This window comes from Bubalus bubalis, chromosome 22 (genome assembly GCF_019923935.1).
Source record: "Bubalus bubalis isolate 160015118507 breed Murrah chromosome 22, NDDB_SH_1, whole genome shotgun sequence".
In the NCBI taxonomy this organism is placed as follows: Eukaryota; Metazoa; Chordata; class Mammalia; order Artiodactyla; family Bovidae; genus Bubalus; species Bubalus bubalis.
In genome coordinates, this window is record NC_059178.1 from 11,892,469 (window position 1) to 11,909,633 (window position 17,165).

Consider the following 17,165-nt stretch of genomic DNA (forward strand, 5'->3'; position numbering starts at 1 on the left):
GTGAGGGTGAACACAGCCTACGATCAACACTGGGGGATCCTCTGTTTACAGACCGGCTCCTATGGGCATCTCTGAGGGGAGCTGAATGCCGGTGGTGGAAACGGAAGAGCGTTTGCCGGGGACCGGACTCCATGCCTCTGCAGAGGACCTGCCATGCTACACACTGTCCCTTGAGGCTCTGTAAACACGTGCACCTCTGGTTTGCTAAGTCACTTCAGTTGTGTCTGACTCTGTGCAACCCCATAGATGGCAGCCCACCAGGCTCCCCCGTCCCTGGGATTCTCCAGGCAAGAACACCGGAGTGGGTTGCCATTTCCTTCTCCAATGCAGGAAAGTGAAAAGTGAAAGTGAAGTCGCTCAGTCATGTCCGACTCTTCGAGACCCCATGGACTGCAGCCCACCAGGCTCCTCCGTCCATGGAGTTTTCCAGGCAAGAGCACTGGAGTGGGGTGCCATTGCCTTCTCCGGTACCTCTGGTTTGGCATGCTCCAAATTCATCCTGGCCTAAGCTAGGGAGGACATGGTGGTCTCAAGTCCCTTCTTCTGTCATGGGGTCCCCATGCTGATACCTGACCCCTGAGGGCACTCAATGTCAGCACCCCACTTTTCAGACCTTCCTGCCTTTCTGGATTCCTTGTCCCCAAGGCCCCTTGCTCTCCAGTATATTTCTTCAGGGCCTGCAGTTTGCTGGGGCTAAATGGATGATCAAACCAAGGGCAGAATTAATGAAGGTCGATGGGTCCTGTGTGAGGGCGTCTCTCCCAGCACATCCGCTCTGTTGCAGGCACTTCACTGCTTTCCTCCAAAGGGGCAATTTGGGCTGAGAACACAAGCTCCCAAGGTAGGCTTGGAGCGGGGCTGTGTGTACTAGGGGTGCGGGGCAGGCTGCAGGGATTCTTGGAATTGCTGTCTTCAAACTCACCAGTGTACGGCATTCCCTGGGGAACAAGAGCTGTGTCACTGTGTCTGCGTGTGTGTCAGGAAAGTGCATAGGAAGTTCTGGAAAATGTGTGTGCACAGGTCTGGGAGGATGGGTGATTTTACCCACAGATCCCAAACTGGTCTGATCTGAAACCAAGAGTTCAGATCACACCGGGGTGAGGCAAATGGGAATATTCAGTAGTTGCTGCTACTGCTAAGTCACTTCAGTCGTGTCCGACTCTGTGCGACCCCATAGACAACAGCCCATCAGGCTCCCCTGGACCTGGGATTCTCCAGGCAAGAATACTGGAGTGGGTTGCCATTTCCTTCTCCAGTACATGAAAGTGAAAAGTGAAAGGGAAGTCGCTCGTCATGTCCGACTCTTAGCAACCCTATGGACCGCAGCCTACCAGGCTCCTCCATCCTTGGGATTTTCCAGGCAAGAGTACTGGAGTGGGGTGCCATGAGAGCCAGGAAAAAAAAAATATATGCTTGTTGACAAGGGGAAGGAAGCTGGCTCAATGTCCAATTTCAGAATTCACAGGACACGGCTCTGAGTAAAAGCACACAGAATGGGTAAGCTGGTAATGGACAGGGAAGAAACGTCTTGAACCAAGTTTTCTGACAAAAAGGCCAGAGTGACCCCAGTAGAGGAAGACATTGTTTAGTGGACAGATGGATAGACACTGGCCTGGGGGCCAGGAGACTGGGATTCAAGGCTTGCCCTGACACGGCTAGGCCCCGATCTCATTAACAAGTCACTTGGCTTCTCTGGACCTCACTGTGTTTCTCATCTGTGAGCTGAGGCTGCTTGGACTAGAGAGTTCCAACCCTCTCTGCCAGGCTCCTCTCCAGGCAGCCACCCAGGTGGGGCCTGTTGACTGCTAAGACCTTTCTGCCCTGCGCACCACCGCTGATAAAAACACAAGGGCCTCTTCTTTGCTGGGAAAGTGATCAACCCCCCACCCCCCAAAATAGGCTCCTGTTCAAACACGCTCCCAGAGGTTAAAGGCTAGTTATTAAGGCAGTTTAAGAAATGGACATTCCTCTCGCTCCTCGGATCCTTCCTGTTCCGCTAACCCCAGGGCAGCAGAGAGGGGGTGGAAGGGCTGGTGGAGGTGTCAGGGGGGCGGTCCCCTCGGGCCAGGGCTGGCTTTCCCTGGATGGTTTCCGGGGGGACGGGCTGGAGCGCCCCTCTGCCCTCACCACCTTTCTTTGGAGAAGGCCTCGGTCTGCACGAGGTCGCCGGGGTGCTCGGAGATGCACGCGCCGTTGAGGTCGCCCAGTTTATTGTCCGGCAGGTCCTCGGGCTTGGTGCAGAGCTTCAGGGCGCGGGAGATGAACACGTCCAGGTCGAACTGCGGGCTGGCGCCCCCATCGATGGGGGCCGGGCGGCCGGGTGGGGACCGGCGGCGCTCTGGGCCGTCGGGGGGCGGGCTGGCGCCGCGCTCAGGGCAGCCCTGCGTGCTCTTGACCCACTGCGCAATCTCCAGGAAGAGGCTGGCCGGCTCGTCGTCTCGCGGCCCGGGGTCCGCGGTCACCGCAGCCACGCCGGCCACCCCGGCAGCGGGGGGCGCGCCGGCTGCCTGCTTCCAGTGCGACAGGTCCAAGATGAGCTTGGGCTCCGAGTAGTGGTGCGGCTTGCTGTCGCGCCACAGCAGCTTGTCCAGGTAGGACGGCGAGCCCACCTTGTAGTCGCAGGAGCGCCCGTAGTCGGCCTCGAAGGCGCGCTCCATGGACGAGTGTGACTGCTCCAGGAAGCGCTCGGAGCTGCTCTGCGAGTCCTTGCGCGGGTCCACCTGCACGTCCTCCACCAGCGGCGCCGACCCCGCGCGTGGGTCACGCTGCCCCTCGCTCGTGTCCTGGCACCGGTCGGGCCGCCACTCCAGGTCCGACGACAGGCTCACGGGGTACCTGCAGGGTAAGACGGGATGGCCGTTGGACACTCCGCTCTTGCTCGCCTTGCCAGCCGGGGTGGCTTTGCGGAGGGAGCCACCCCCCTCATCACTGTTTGCCCCCCCAACAGCCAGGCTTTCCATTCCTTTCCAGTCCCCCCAGCTCCTGCTGTCCCCCACCTCCAAGGTGGGAGGGACATGGGACAAAGGAACAGTAACGGTGAGCCCCCAGTGCGCAGGTGGAGGGACTGATTGTTTCCTCTTATATTCAAGGGGCTTCCCTCAGAGCTCAGTTGGTAAAGAATCCGCCTGCAGGAGAGCCTGGTTGGGTTCCTGGGTCGGGAAGATCCGCTGGAGAAGGAATAGGCTACCCACTCCAGTATTCTTGGGCTTCCCTTGTAGCTCAGCTGGTAAAGAATCTGCCCACAATGTGGGAGACCTGGGTGCGATCCCTGGGTTGGGAAGATCCCCTGGAGAAGGGAAAGGCTACCCACTTCAGTATTCTGGCCTGGAGAATTTCATGGAATGTATGTATAGTATTCATTCATTCAATGTGTGTGCGTCCTGAGTCACTTCAGTCATGTCCCACTGCTTGTGACCCTATGGACTGTAGCCCACCAGGCTCCTCTGTCCATGGGATTCTCCAGGCAAGAATACTGGAGTGGGTTGCCATGCCCTCCTCCAGGGGCTCTTCCCGACCCAGGGATCAAACCTGCATTGTCAGGCGCTTTACCACTGGGGCCTCTTTGGAAGCCCATTCATTCAATACCCTACAAATATTTCTTGAGCACCTCCTCTGTGCCAGGTGCTGTACTGGGCATTACTGGACACAGCAGGGAACAAAATCCTTGTCACCTTGGAATGCATTTTCTAGTGGATCCACCTATGTAGTGCTCCTCAAACTGTGATGTCCACACAAATCACCTGGGGACCTTGTTAGAACACAGATCTTGATCCAGTAAATGAGGTGGGGTCTGAGAATCTGCGTGTCTAACAGGCTCCCAGGTGATGTGATGCTGCTGGTCCGTGGCCCACACTTTGAGTAGCAGGGCTCTGATGAGTGCTTCACTGCCTTGGCTCAGATTAGAATCACTTGTTTGTGTGTGTGTGTGTGCGCGCGCACGTGTGTGTGTCGGGGGCGGGTGGGGGGGGAATTAAAAATAAAGTTCCATGCCCGCCCTGCACCTCCAATGCTGATTCAGTATGTCTAGGGAAAGGCCCTGCAGGTCATCTTAGAAACACCTCTCCAGGTGTTTCTAAGTTCCAACCAGGGCTAAGAACCCTGCCCTAGGGGTTCTGGTTGGAGGCTCTGCAGGACTCTGTGCAGATGTGAGCAGGTGGGGCGTACCAAAAAGAGTACCCTCTTTGGTACCTCTTGGCATACCCTCTAAAGAGGCCAAGGATCCTTGGAATTCTGCCCTCTGTTGACTGTCCTGGGGCCTTGGAAAGCAGCTGCCCAGTGAAGGACAGGTGGGCAGGCGGGCAGGCCATCAGCCTGGGCTGAGCCCTCCCCGTGTCAGATGTTCTATGCGGAATTTAGGGGACGGGGAGGCAGGGAGCACAGAAGAAACCTCTTGGAACAGGAGGCCAAGCGCTCACACAGGAAAAACCAAGGGAAGGCTTGTTTGGCTGTGTAACCAGGCAGGCAGGCAGCTGTGGTCCATGCCTTGTGGTTTGGTACCTTCCAGGCAGGAAGGTACCAGTTCTGCCTGTTGATGCCATTAGGGCAGGAGTCACTCCTCAAGGTGAACACTGCCCCCTCCCGTGAGGGTCCTTGAAATGGCAGAGATTTCAGGCGGAAGAACTTGTGAAGAGCATCACTTTTGGACGCTCTGTTAGTTCTATTAGAAAGTTCTGTTAGTTTGAGGTTTCAGAATCCCCTCAAACCAGGACCAGTATCTTGGTAAGGGCTAGGCTGGGACCCTGGACAGAGTATGAGTATGTGCAGATGGCATTGCTGAGGATTCAGAGCTTCAGTGAACCGTGAGTGCTCCAGCTGCATAACTCACAGAACTGTCTTGCCAGTTTCTACACTGGCTGGACTGGGCATAATTCAAAAAGGTAAAGCTCATATTCATCCCATTCTTCTGCAGCTCTGTGATAGCATTTAATAAAACCCCAATGGGATGTCTTTCACTTTTGGCTGCTACATTGCTAAGGGCCAAATGTATTGGGTTGGCCAAAAAATTGGTTCGGGCTTGTCCACACGATGGTATGGAAAGCCCTAACAAACTTTTCGGCCAACCCGATAAGTTGTCTGCAGTCTCCAGGGCAACCCCATGGAGTATTATCACCTGCTCCATAGGTGAGGACACGAGTGTTCGGAAGTCAACAGCTTGCCCAAAGCAGCAGGGCCTGTGGGCAGGGGCTTGTCACTGCCTTCGTCATCCGCCTTCGTCATGCAGGTGTGATGGGAAAAGTCAGAGCAGAGGAGGCCCAGGTTTAGAAGTGGTCAGAGTTGATGGGCAGGGGCCAAAGAAACCCTGCTACAGTTTTCCAGGTGCCAGCCTCAGGCCATAGCCGTGATGAGCATGGATGAACCCTGCCACGCCAATGCGCTGTGCCCTAGACGCTGTGGAGTGGAGGGGGCGGGGCTGCAGGGACCACAGTTAAGGGCAGGCCTAGCATGGGAGCAGCAGAGAGGGTCTTAGTTAATCTCTATTTGCTGGCAACACTTGATAACAACCATCGACAACGACCAGCCTGTCCCAAAATAGCAAGGTGGCCCTGACCCTCCCTCGGAGCCTCCTTAATCTGAAACCCATCATCTGTCAAATGACCGAAAAGGAGATACTGCTCATCTGTCACTTCTGTAACTAGCTGTCACTTTCTCACAGCAGCAGGGCTCCCACTTCGGCCCCCTCAGAGTCCTAGCTGCTAAGCCCTGGAGTTCTGTTTCTAAATGGAGCAGCTACCATCGCTCCCCTCCCAGAATTAGCAGGTGGTGATGCCTAAACATTTCTGCCTGATCTAGAACATCAGAATGGGAAGGGCCCTGAGAGATCATTGTGTGCTTATGTAGTTTGTAAAAAAACAAAAAACAAAAAAAACATATCTTCTCCCCAGCTCTGACTCATTGGTAGTGACTTCTAGGCACACTGGGTTGAGAAGGATTCTGAGGCCCAGCCCAGCTTAGGAGAGAAGAGTTCTGCGAGTGTTAACGATGTCTGACACGAGACAGGGGACTGCCCCTCGTGGCCAGGTGTTAGCCCTGTGACACGACACCAGTCTCCAGCCTCTCTGAGCTGTGGCTTCCTCGTGTATCAGTGGGCAATAATGATAATGGTGCCTGCTTTACTGGCTTCTCAGGAGATGCAAAGGGTGTGAAGAGCAGGAAGGTGTTGTGTGACCGTGAACTGCACCTTGTTTTCTTGCATTGCTGTGCTTTGCTTTTCTGGGGCAAATTCCCAGCCTGCAAGACGTGAGCTCCAGCCGCGGGTGCACATTAAATGCTTGCCCAACTCTGTGTTGAGCCCGGGTGTGCGGTGCAGCTGGGGTGGGGAAAGAGGGTGGCAGAGGCACAAAGGCAGCCCCTGACCGCACACGCAGGACACGGCTGTTCATCTACAGCGAGCGTCTAGGGACAAGGAGGGAAGGGCGGGAAGCCAAGCTGGGGAAAGCGCCCCATGGACTTTAGAACTCGGGAGACAGAAGGAGAGGTCACAGAGGATCAGAGGCAGGTAGAAATGGGAGGATGGGGTAATGAACCCCAACCTCCAGGGCTGGGGCCCCTGGAACCACACCTGTCCCAGTTGGAGAGCTGGCTCTGGCTGGCGGCCATCAGCAGGATGTCGTCAATCTCATCCTCGATGCGGAAGGGGTGCTGTGAGGTGGGCTCATCCTCCGGGCAAGAGTACGGGCTCATGTAGGGGTGCTGCAGCCCCATCTCGGCAGTCAGGCGATCCATGGGGTTAAAGGTCAGTATCTTCTCCAGAAAGTCGATGGCTGTGGGGAGCAGAGCAGGACGGGATGGTCATTGGTGCCCTTGCCACACTGAGAATGAGACTCCTCAGCCTGGGGATGCCCCCGAGTGTCTGTACTTTTCCATTTGTGAAAGGGCTTCTTACCCGTTCCCTTTCTCATGACCCTCACCACAGTCTAGGGATAAATTCAGAGCAGATGCTGCTTTCTGACTCCACAAATGAATTAACGGAGGTCCAGAGGGCTTACCCTGGTAGCTGAGCTGGTAAAGAATCCACCTGCATTGCAGGAGACCCCGGTTTGATCCCTGGGTTGGGAAGATCCCCTGGAGAAGGGATAGGCTACCCACTCCAGTATTCTGATCTGGAGAATTCCATGGACTGTATAGTCCATGAGGTCGCAAGGAGTCGGGCATGACTGAGAGACTTTTACTTGCACTTTCAGAGGGGTTACGGTCTTCCCAGGTGGCGCTTATGGTAAAGAATCAGCCTGCCCATGCAGGAGACGCAAACGATGTGGGCTCGATCCCTGGAGCAGGAAATGGCAACCACTCCAGTATTCTTGCCTGGAAAATTCCATGGACAAGAGGAGCCTGGCAGGCTACAGTCCATGGGGTCGCAAAGAGTCGGACATGACTGACTGCCCACATACATACAATACATACAGAGGGATTGCAGTGACTTGTAAGATAAGGTCACCGTTGGTTACGGGAGGTCAGGGCTAGAACTTTGCCTTTGGCTGGATTTCTGCAGAGACAAGGAACGGGGTGGAGGCACTTTATGTGGCAGTGACCCCAGGAAGCACCGGTAGGGGGTGGGGGAGAAGCCAGCCAAGGACGTGCTAGTGAGAAGTTCCTGCTGAAGGCACTTGGGGCTCCGTTCCACTGGGTCCTCCGAGAGACAGCGTAGGACACGCCTCGGAGGTGGTCCCACCTGGAGAGGGTAGGCGGGGGCATCTCCACCCCCACCATCAGGTGTGGGTTGAGTGCAGCTGTGGGGGGAGCCGGTGGAGGACCCTCCTCCTGTAGGACTCAGCAGTAGAAAGCCTGAGTGAGAGCCGTCACCATGGAGGAAGGCGGGGGGACAGAGTCTGCCAGCCCGGGCCTCCTAGGTCCAGAGCTCTTTCTCCCACATGTTGCCCCTGGAGGTTTGACAGATGAAGGCCATCTTCTTCAAAACCTCCTGCATGTGTGTCTGCTCTCTTTCCCGTCTCTGGCTTCAGCTGGAAGTTGGTGCCCAGGGGAGCCTTGGAAGCTCTGATCGAAGATGGCAGAAGGCCTGTGTCCTGGGCAGAGGCCCCCGTCTGTCTGGACTTGAGTTGATCAGTGCCTACATCGCTAGCAGGTAGGCCATGGAGATTTCAGGTCTATCAGCTACAGGACTGGCTTCCCCTTAACTCATGACCACTGCCCTTACTCCCCAACTCTTTCTTCTTCTGCAAGTTCAACCTCCCACATGTTTTTGTGGGGTTTTTTGATGCTTCTGATATAATGAGGCTTCAGAGAAGGCAATGGCACCCCACTCCAGCACTCGTGCCTGGAAAATCCCATGGGTGGAGGAGCCTGGTGGGCTGCCATCTATGGGGTCGCACAGAGTCATTCACGACTGAAGCGACTTAGCAGTAGCAGCTGTACAATCATGTGACTTTTATGTGGCCCCACTAGATTCTCAGCTGGGCTCTTCAGAGCCCCCAGGGTTTCTGGAAGGATTCTCAGGGAGGGGCATCTCTGGTGATTGAGAGGTGGGGTGGGGGGCAGGGCCAGAGCGCTCCTCTCCCTGTTTTGGGAAGAGACTTCCTCATCGGCTCTGTCCCCTGCGGTATAGTTGCTTCTTGCCAGCACAGCTCAGGACTGACGCCCTCTGGGTGCAGTCTCGGGCCTGCTCCCTTGTCCTGCGGCTGTGCAGTGGTGGCTGCTTGGGGAACACAGTCCACCCAGACTGTGTCCTTCATGCCTCCGAGGGGAAAGCTAGAGAGACAGCCTCTTCCCAGGCCTGTAGGTCCTCAGAGGGACAGCCCAGGGTGAGCCGAGGGACAGCAGCTGGCTCTTTGGGGCAGGCGGGTGTGATACCCTTTTCCCTACTGAAGTTTCATTTCAGCCATACCTCTCTCCCCTGAGGTCAGGCTGACCGGGGTCACTTTCCAAGCCCAGAGACGGATGAGAGAACTGTGGTTGAAGCCGGCACATTGGGAGGGTGAAGCCGGCCCGGCTTTCGTGAACCTCTATTTGGCTCCAGGATCCAGTCCACACACGTTGCCTGGGCATTCAGAGCCTTGTGGCCTCTTGGCCTTGCTCACCCCTCCCACTTCACTTCAGACGATCAGATCCTGCTGATCCCAGCCCTCATCAGCTCTCCGGGCCGGCTCTCTGTCCCTCTCTGTGCCCGGTGGCTCTCACGCCCTCCCCAAACCCCCAGAGCTCTCGCTGGCCCCTTAGGATGTGTTCCTTCATCTGCTCATCTCTGACAGGTATCCATCTTCCCTGGTAGACCATCTGTCATGTCTCTGGTTTCTCTGAGACAGGCCCACAACATTCAGAGGGGCTACTGTGTGTGTGTGGTGGTTTGGGAAGAGACATGGATGACTCACCCCTGATCCAGAATTCCTGAGAATTCTGAACCTCCTGTCACATGGCAGGATTTCTACAAAGGCCCAAGAATCAAAAAAAAATGTGGATGGGCTGAGACTTAATTTGTAGGGAATCAAACTGCCTCTCTCCCTTGATGGCAGGGAAGCTGAGACAGTTTATTGATTGACAGGGGATTATGGCCAAAGACACTGTTAGTCCAAGTTCTTGGTTTTTCGATGGGGGTGAGCATGGCAGAGACGGTAGTTGGTACCCATGTCTGTTCTCCTCTTTCAGAGTAATGGACACATAGTGGCAGTGGGGTAAGTTTCCATGTCACAGCCTCACTGCAGCGAGGTGGGGCCAGGTGACTTACACTCTGGCCAACAGGACATGAATGGAGGTGAGGTGTCCAAATCCTGGCTCATGACTTTAAAGGCAAGGGGCTGCCCTCCTCCCCCACCTGCCTCCAAGGGGTAAGGGCAACACCCTAAGGTGGTAGAGATATAAGACAGAAGGGGCTTGAACCTCTGGATGACTGTAGACCAGGTCTACCTCAGAGGCCCTGGACTGTCTACTTTAGATTCTTATATGAGAGAAATAAACTCTTTTTTTTTTCTTAAATAAGAAATAAATGTTATTTAAGTTGTTGAGAATCTGGGTTTCTCTTACAATTGGCCAAACCTATATCCTATCTGATATAGGAATTTCCTCAAGCAGAGGATGAGATGGTTAGATAGCATCACTGACTCACTGGATATGAATCTGAGTAAATTCTAGGGGACAGTGGAGGACAGAGGAGCCTGGCATACTTCAGTCCAGGGGGTGGCAAAGAGTCAGACACGACTTAGCGACTGAAGAACAACAAGGAAGCCTCTAGCAGGTATGAGACTGGTGATATTCTGACATCTCAGATAATGGAGAAACTATCCTATGCCAAGGACTTTACAAACTCTATTTTATGTACTCATCACAATGACCCTATGTGTCATGTATTAATATACCCATTTTACAGTTAGGGAAACAGATGCAGAGAAGTTAAGTTTGCCCAATGCCAAACAGCTAGTCACTGGTGGAATGGAGAGCTGAGCCTGGGTCAGACTTGGAAGCTGATGAAACTGTACCATGCCTTCCAGAGGGGAAAAAGTAAAGGGAGGTGGAGGAGAGGGAGGGAGGCAAGTGAGAAAGAAGGAAAAGGAAACAAAATCAGGGTTGAGTGTGGAGGACCAGCAGTGACTGCCTTGAGGGTGGCCTGACGGCTGAACTCGGTCTGGAAGCAGCGAGGGCAAAGACCTGCTGCCAGGGGGGGTCCCCCGCTTCTGTGTCTAGGGACTCTGGTCCTTTTGGAAAAGACTGCCTGCCCCCGGGCCCCAGGGTGAAGCCAGGGCGCAGAGTGCAGCCTCCAGACGCCGGCCGGGCAGTCGGGCGGCGGTACCTTCGCTGTTCACTTCCGGGAGCAGCTTGCGCAGCGGCCGCTTCACCTCCCAGGTGCTGCTGACGAAGGAAGGCATCACCTTGAGCAGCTCGTCCTTGTCCTCCTCCCGGATCACGGGGACGGTCTCCAGGATGAGCTGCATCTGCTCCAGCTCGTGAGCCCCTGCGGAGGCAAATGCCAGATGGTTAAGCATGCTGCCCACCAGGCTGGTGGGTGTGGAAACCCCAGCGCCTAGGAGCCTAGGACAGTGGGAGCCCGGGGCCCTGGGTTCATTCTGCTGCTAACTTCTGGGTGACGGTGGGCAAGTTGCTTGCCATTTCTGGGGCTTGGTCAAATGCAGAAAGAAGGGCTAGTCTCTGGGGCCCATCCATTCTCTTAGCATTCTGTGCCTCTGGAATGGTCTAGCCTCATACAGCCTGAGTCAGCCCACGCTAAAATGATGGGAGTCCGACCTGAGGCTTTCCAAGCGTTCCTTCCCATGCACCTCTGTGCATGTCCTTTACCAGGCTGGGTGAGGAAGAGATTTTAAGGCTAAAAATAAGTCTTACCTTTTGGGTTCACATTAGGAGGGAAAAAAAAAAAATCAGGAATAGCAAATTAAGTTTGGGACATGTCATGAGCACACTGACTTGTGCTCCTCCAGGCAGAGGGAGGAAGACAGGGCGTGCCAGGCCTATGGTACAGAACGGAATGGCTCATTCAAGCACTCATTCAGTCACTCATTCGTTCACTCAACAAATATTTATGGAGTGTCCTCTCCCTGCCAGGGATCATGCTACATGCTGGGAATGAATAGCATCTTCACCCATAAGAAGCTTCAGGCTTTCTGATTCTCGGAAACTCAAGTCCTCTTCCACACCCAGGCCATTGCTGATGCTGTTTCAGAGCTTTGATGCTGCTGGGGTGGGTCAGGTCTGAATCTTTGCCGCCCTCTCTGGTCTCTGGCCATTCCATTCCTTTTGTTTTCCCTTTTTGCATGAGTAGCCTTGCCATTCACCTCTACTGGGTTAAATCCAACCAAGCCCGGTCTTCCTTCCTGACTCATCCAGCTGCACAGAGCAACCCCCACCATCACTGAGTCCTCTGGGGTCCCAGTCTTCCAGAAGCTGGAGGCCAAGGGCAGGGCTCTCCCGTGTCCCCCTAATGATGCCCTGTGTGGCACTAAGTGCATGCGAATGCTGTGAATGCTGACCCAGAAAGTGGCGAAGCATCAGCGTCTGCTCTGAAGGAGTCACTTGGCTTCTCCCTGCAGTGGACTCAGGTAGAGTCGGTGCAGGGACTCTGGGAGCCTGGCGGGGTCCCCTCTCTAAATGAGCAGTCCAGACTGACCTCTCACAGTGGCAGGGAGAGGGAAGAAAGGAGCTGAAAAGGTTGGGTGGGTGTTTTCATGGGTCAATCTTAAGGTGTTTGAAGAGACACGATTTCTTGATTTTGGAAGTTTAGTGCTCAAGAAGTTTTTTCTTCTTCTTTCTTTTTTTTTTTAAGCCAGGATTTTGCCCGAAATAGTTGATAACAAGGTGCCTGCAAGTAGTGCCGTCAAAGTCAGAGGCAACCTCAAAGAGGAGGATAGCAGGTTTTGTGATTAGCATGTTTCCGCCCCTTTTATTGAGCTGCAGCAGAGGGGTAGGAGGGTGGCCCGGGTAGCAGCTTACCAGCAAAGAGCATCCTGCCCGTGAGCATCTCAGCCAGGATACAGCCGGCGGCCCACATGTCGATGGCTTTGGTGTAGTTGTTAGGGGAGAGGAGTAGGCGTGGTGAGCGGTACCACTTCGTTACCAGGCCTTCTGACAGGTAGCCCTGGAAGACAAAACCCCAGCTTCCAATGGTCAGTCATTTGTGGACACCCTCCCTCCCACAGGGCTTCCCTGGTGGCTCAGCTGGTAAAGAATCCGCCTGCAGTGCGGGAGACCTGGGCTCGATCCCTGGGTTGGGAAGATTGCTTGGAGAAGGGAAAGGCTACCCACTCCAGTATTCTGGCCTGGAGAATTCCATGGGATCGCAGAGAGTCCAACATGACTGAGCATCACTCCCTCCCGTACCTTTCTTCTTGTCCCTTCTCAGGGAGAAAAGACCCCTTTCACTCTCCATCCTTCCTGTTGATCATCTGTTTAGAGGGGTTCAGGCAGGTTTGAGGGGCTCAAAGAGTTTGGTGGGGGAATCTTATGAGGCCCTGGAGTTCTTCTGTTCGGTGGAATGGGATCCAGGATGCTATTATTTAAGAAGCAACGCTTTCCCAGCCCATCTTGATGTAACAACACATAACACTCTACCCTCGTCTAGTAAGAAGATGGATAAACAGGAGCCGTACTCGAGTTCATTGTCACCATCAACAGAGTAATGACGAGAAACTGGAATTTCATTTATGCAGTGGGCTGAATCTCAGAAATAGCTGGAAAATTGAAATCAAGCCAGTTGCTTTGGTGCTTATGATTAAATTAATTCTGCTACAATGCCAGACACCAATCTTCTGCTGGGAATGGACGAAGCCAGCTTCATCATGGGTGTGGGTGAAGGGCTTTGGGGAGCAGCCCTAAAGGGCAGACTGGACACAGCTTTGGTTGGCCCAGAGGGTTCTGGGAGTTCTACAGAGTGTGGGGTGGATGCTCTAGCTGATTTCAGCCACTGCTCTGTGTGTGGCCTGGGGTGGAAGCCCTTCCTATGGGAAATAATGACGTCATAGGTGCTTTAGGGAAGTATAGCCAGGCCATGTGGAAACTGTTCTCTGTGTAATTCAGAAAGCATGTGCAACAGTGAAATCTGCAAAATGTCTGTTTGCATTACCTGGAACGGTCTCTCTAAAGTGAAGAAAACAGACCTATTTGGTGGTCAAGGTCAGACAGTTAGCACCAGGGGTATCCAGTCAGGGAGTCTAGGGAACATTTTGTTATTTGCTGTTGTAATTTCCAATTTGGCATCTAATTTTCCTTTTCTGCTGAAGTAGAAAGTATCACAGACCCAGGTTAAAACAGAGGAAAAGTTAGGAAGCTCAAGTCCCCAGGAGCTTTTAATCAGTTAATCTGAAATCTCTTCACTTGTTGAGCAAAGATTTATTGTGTTTAAAACCCGAGAGCCCTCAGTTACAGCAGTTTTCTCTCCTCAGTGACACATGTTTCTTCAGAGCGGGACCTCAAACTGGCGGCAGAAAGGAAGAAAAGACTAGAGCACCCCCACTCCCCAGCCTCGAGGCTCCCAAATGAGCTCCTTGTAATTTTTAAAATGTGCCCCCTTTCTCTGTCCTTTGGGCCTTTGCATGTGTACCTTCCAGGGATGGGTGTCTTCACACCCGTTGTCCTTCCTAGCTAACTCATGCAGGCCTGCTTCCTCTCAGAAGCTCCCCAGCTCCCTGGGGTGAAGTTGAATGCCCCCTCCCAGGAGTTCCACCATCCCTGTTTTGTCTCTGTTTCTTTACTTCTCTGGGGCTTCCCTGGTGGCTCAGTGGTAAAAGACTGCCTGCAATTCAGGGGATGTGGGTTTGATTTCTAGGTAGGGAATATCCCCTGGAGGAGGAAGTGGCAACCCACTCCAGTATTCTTGCCTGGAAAATCCCATGGACAGAGGAGTCTGGGGGACTGCAGTCCCTGGGGTGGCAAAGAGTGGGACATGACTGAGCACTTTACTTCTCTGCTGTTCCCATCCCACCTGCCTCACCCACTCAACCCCCAGGACCACTGGACAATTCCCCCCTCATGGGTAGAGGCTGTATCTTGTTTCACAGCCGTTTCTGCCTTGCTCGTTTCTGTCCCAAGTCTGCCTCTTAGGAAATGTCCAATGAACACTGTTGAGTGGATGGACGGATGAATGAGTAAAGAAAGTCTCGCATGGCCAGAGCCCTTTCAAAATGGGGCCCCTACTGGAGGAACCACTGATCCCTTTCTTTAACAGACCTGATTTTACAGGGAGATCCAATTCCCACTTTCAGCAGTGGGTGAGGAGTTTACAAAAGTTGTTGGCTTTTGCCTTACACTTTGCCTTGTTCCAGAAAGGACTGGCAAGTGTAACTTTTTTTAAAGCCAGGTTTATTGATGTATAATTTATAAACAGTAAAATTCACTTTTTAGTGTATAGTTCCATGAGTTTTGACAAAGTATAAAATCGTGTAACCACCATCACAATCAAGATGTATAACAATCTATTATCTCACACAATCCCCTCCTGCCTGCTTCGGGTCACCCCCAGCCCTAGTTCCTTAGAAACCACTCTTTTCCATCTCCTTAGTTTTGCCTTGTACAGAATGCATATAAATGGAGTCATAGTGTGTAGCCTTTTGAGTTGAAATTCCTTTGCTTAGCCTAATGCATCTGGACTCATCCCTGTGGTTGTATGGAGAGTAGCTCGTGAGTTTAAGTCTGAGTCTCAAAATGAGAGACAAGCCCAACTGTAGGTGCGCACATCTGGGTGGGTGGGTTATAAATAAAGAATGGCCCAGTGTTATTCTCCAGCCAGAAGGTAAGAGTGTCAGAGGAAGGCAAAAGCAGAGTGCCCATTGGGGAAGATACCGAGGGGAGTTTACTCTGATGTGTCAGTGAGCAGGCTGTTATGGAATTCCCTATAATTAACACCTGTCTATCTGCAGAATCTGGGGCTGAAGTGGATGCAGGGGGCTTCCTTCTGAAGCACCTGCCCTGAATGTAAAAGATGTTTGCAGAGGCAAGGCTGCCCCTGATGTGTTTCAGGAGCCATAGGACAGAGGTTAAGAATCTGCCTGCCATGCAGGAGATGTGGGTTTGATCCCTGGGTCAGGAAGATGCCGTGGAGAAGGGAATGGCTACCCACTCCAGCATTTCTGCCTAGAAAATCTGATGGAGAGAGAAGCCTGGCAGGCTACCGTCCAGGGGGTGGCAAAGAGTTGGACATGACTAAGCGACTAACTCACTTTCTTCCTGTGGCTTATGCCAGGCTCTGGAGCAAAAGGAGCCCTGGGGAGGGAGGGATGGGAACAGAGGGGTGTGGGCATTTCTGGGTCAGGGCAGACCTGGGGGTGGGGTTGGGCAAGGAGGGGAGGTGGGTAGGACGGGGATTTCTATGGAAGGTCCTGGGGAGGCCTGTGCCCGTGGTAGGGCTCCTGCAGACTCCACTAGAGGGAGGGCCGTTCGTGGAGCCCTGGCAGTGGCTGCGGGAAGCCTGGAGAGGCTTGCAACTCAGGTGCTCTCTGGGTAGCCGTGGGTTAACAGGTTCAGGAAGGCCCCTGGGCACCACACTTCCCTGGAAGAGGGGAGGAATGCACACATGGATCCTCTCTGATCTAGAAGAAACTGGGTCAAGGGAAAGAGTTATCAGGCTACGGAGAAGTAAGAACTTTTGAGCTTGAGGGGGTCAACAGGGCTGTGGCATGGATGCTGTGATTTTGTGGAGGTGCAAGTTCTCAGAAGAGCTCCCGACGGATGTGCTGTGGAAATCAAAGCATGTCACCCAAGGAATGGGAAAGACGGGGCGCTTAGAGCCTGGGGAATATTGCAGAGGAGGACATGAGAGCTGCCTCTGGACGTACACAGGGCTGTCATACAGATGGGGAGTTAAGCTTGTTCTCTGAGGCTCTAGGGACAGACGTGAGCCATGGCATGAGGCAGGAATCCAGGCAGTATAATAATAGCTCACGCTTACTGAGATACTCGAACTGCTCTCATGCTTCCTAGGGATTAACTCTTTTAATCCCTGAGAAAACCCCATGAGTTAGGGACTCTTATGACAGTCATTTGACAGGGAGGAATCGGAAGCACAGAGAGGGTAAGCAACCTATCCATGGTCACCCAGGCTGCAAGCAGCACAGCTGGGATGCAGCGCCAGTTTGGGACGATGTAGTCCCTGTGATCTGAATAGATGGCTGAACTGCCTTTCGAAGAAAGAGAGCCCTCGAATCCACCAGGCTGTCGCAGGGTGGGGCTGGGCTCCCAGGCAGACAGGGATGGACAAGCTCATGGGAGATGAGCCAGCAGCACCCTGCAGGCCGCAGATCCTCGGACTCTGGCTTGCACTTGAATTCTTGGGGACCTGGGCTGAACACGTGCAGATTCCATTTCATCAGGCCAACAAGGTGGTACCGATGCTGCAGGTTGGGGGACTGCATTTGAACCAGGAAAACCCTGGATGATCTTTAATATCCTGCCCTGCCCAAGGGATTAATGCCTTGCTCACAGGCCAGGCAGATTTCTCTAACTGAGCAGCAGGCTGACCTGTAATAGGGGTTAATTCTTTGTGTTACAAGCACTCATCAAAAGATCATTTAGAAAAACACCACCTTCTCAGAGGCCCAGGTTAAGCAGAAATACACTGCCTCCCTCTCCACAGCCTCCTTCCTCCGAAGGTATAATTCTTATTTGTGCCAATATCCACATCAGGCATGTTAGAAGCCTTTTAAAAGATAAAGAACACCACAGTGGAATCACCTTTCTTCTTGCTGACTCCAAACTCATTCTGTTAAACTCATTTCCAT

General features: G+C 53.4%; 1 protein-coding gene and 1 long non-coding RNA gene across 5 annotated transcripts in view; one reads left to right on the forward strand and one right to left on the reverse strand.

Annotated features, from left to right (window-relative positions):
* Nucleotides 1-1,287: 1,287 nt before the first annotated feature.
* MAPK4 (mitogen-activated protein kinase 4) overlaps nucleotides 1,288-17,165 on the reverse strand; it is a 168,030-nt gene continuing 152,152 nt past the window's right edge. For all 4 annotated transcript variants that reach the window (XM_025273700.3, XM_025273704.3, XM_025273703.3 and 1 more), the window contains 4 exons: nucleotides 12,388-12,532; nucleotides 10,736-10,897; nucleotides 6,560-6,761; nucleotides 1,288-2,835 (listed from right to left, as the gene is read on the reverse strand). In XM_025273700.3, the coding sequence (XP_025129485.2) occupies nucleotides 2,124-2,835; nucleotides 6,560-6,761; nucleotides 10,736-10,897; nucleotides 12,388-12,532 (1,221 nt within the window). In that variant the 3' untranslated portion in view covers nucleotides 1,288-2,123. The remainder of the gene's footprint in view (nucleotides 2,836-6,559; nucleotides 6,762-10,735; nucleotides 10,898-12,387; nucleotides 12,533-17,165) is intronic.
* On the forward strand, nucleotides 7,972-9,950 carry LOC123331264. The gene is made up of 2 exons (XR_006547823.1): nucleotides 7,972-8,080; nucleotides 9,598-9,950. It is a non-coding gene; the product is annotated as an uncharacterized LOC123331264 (long non-coding RNA).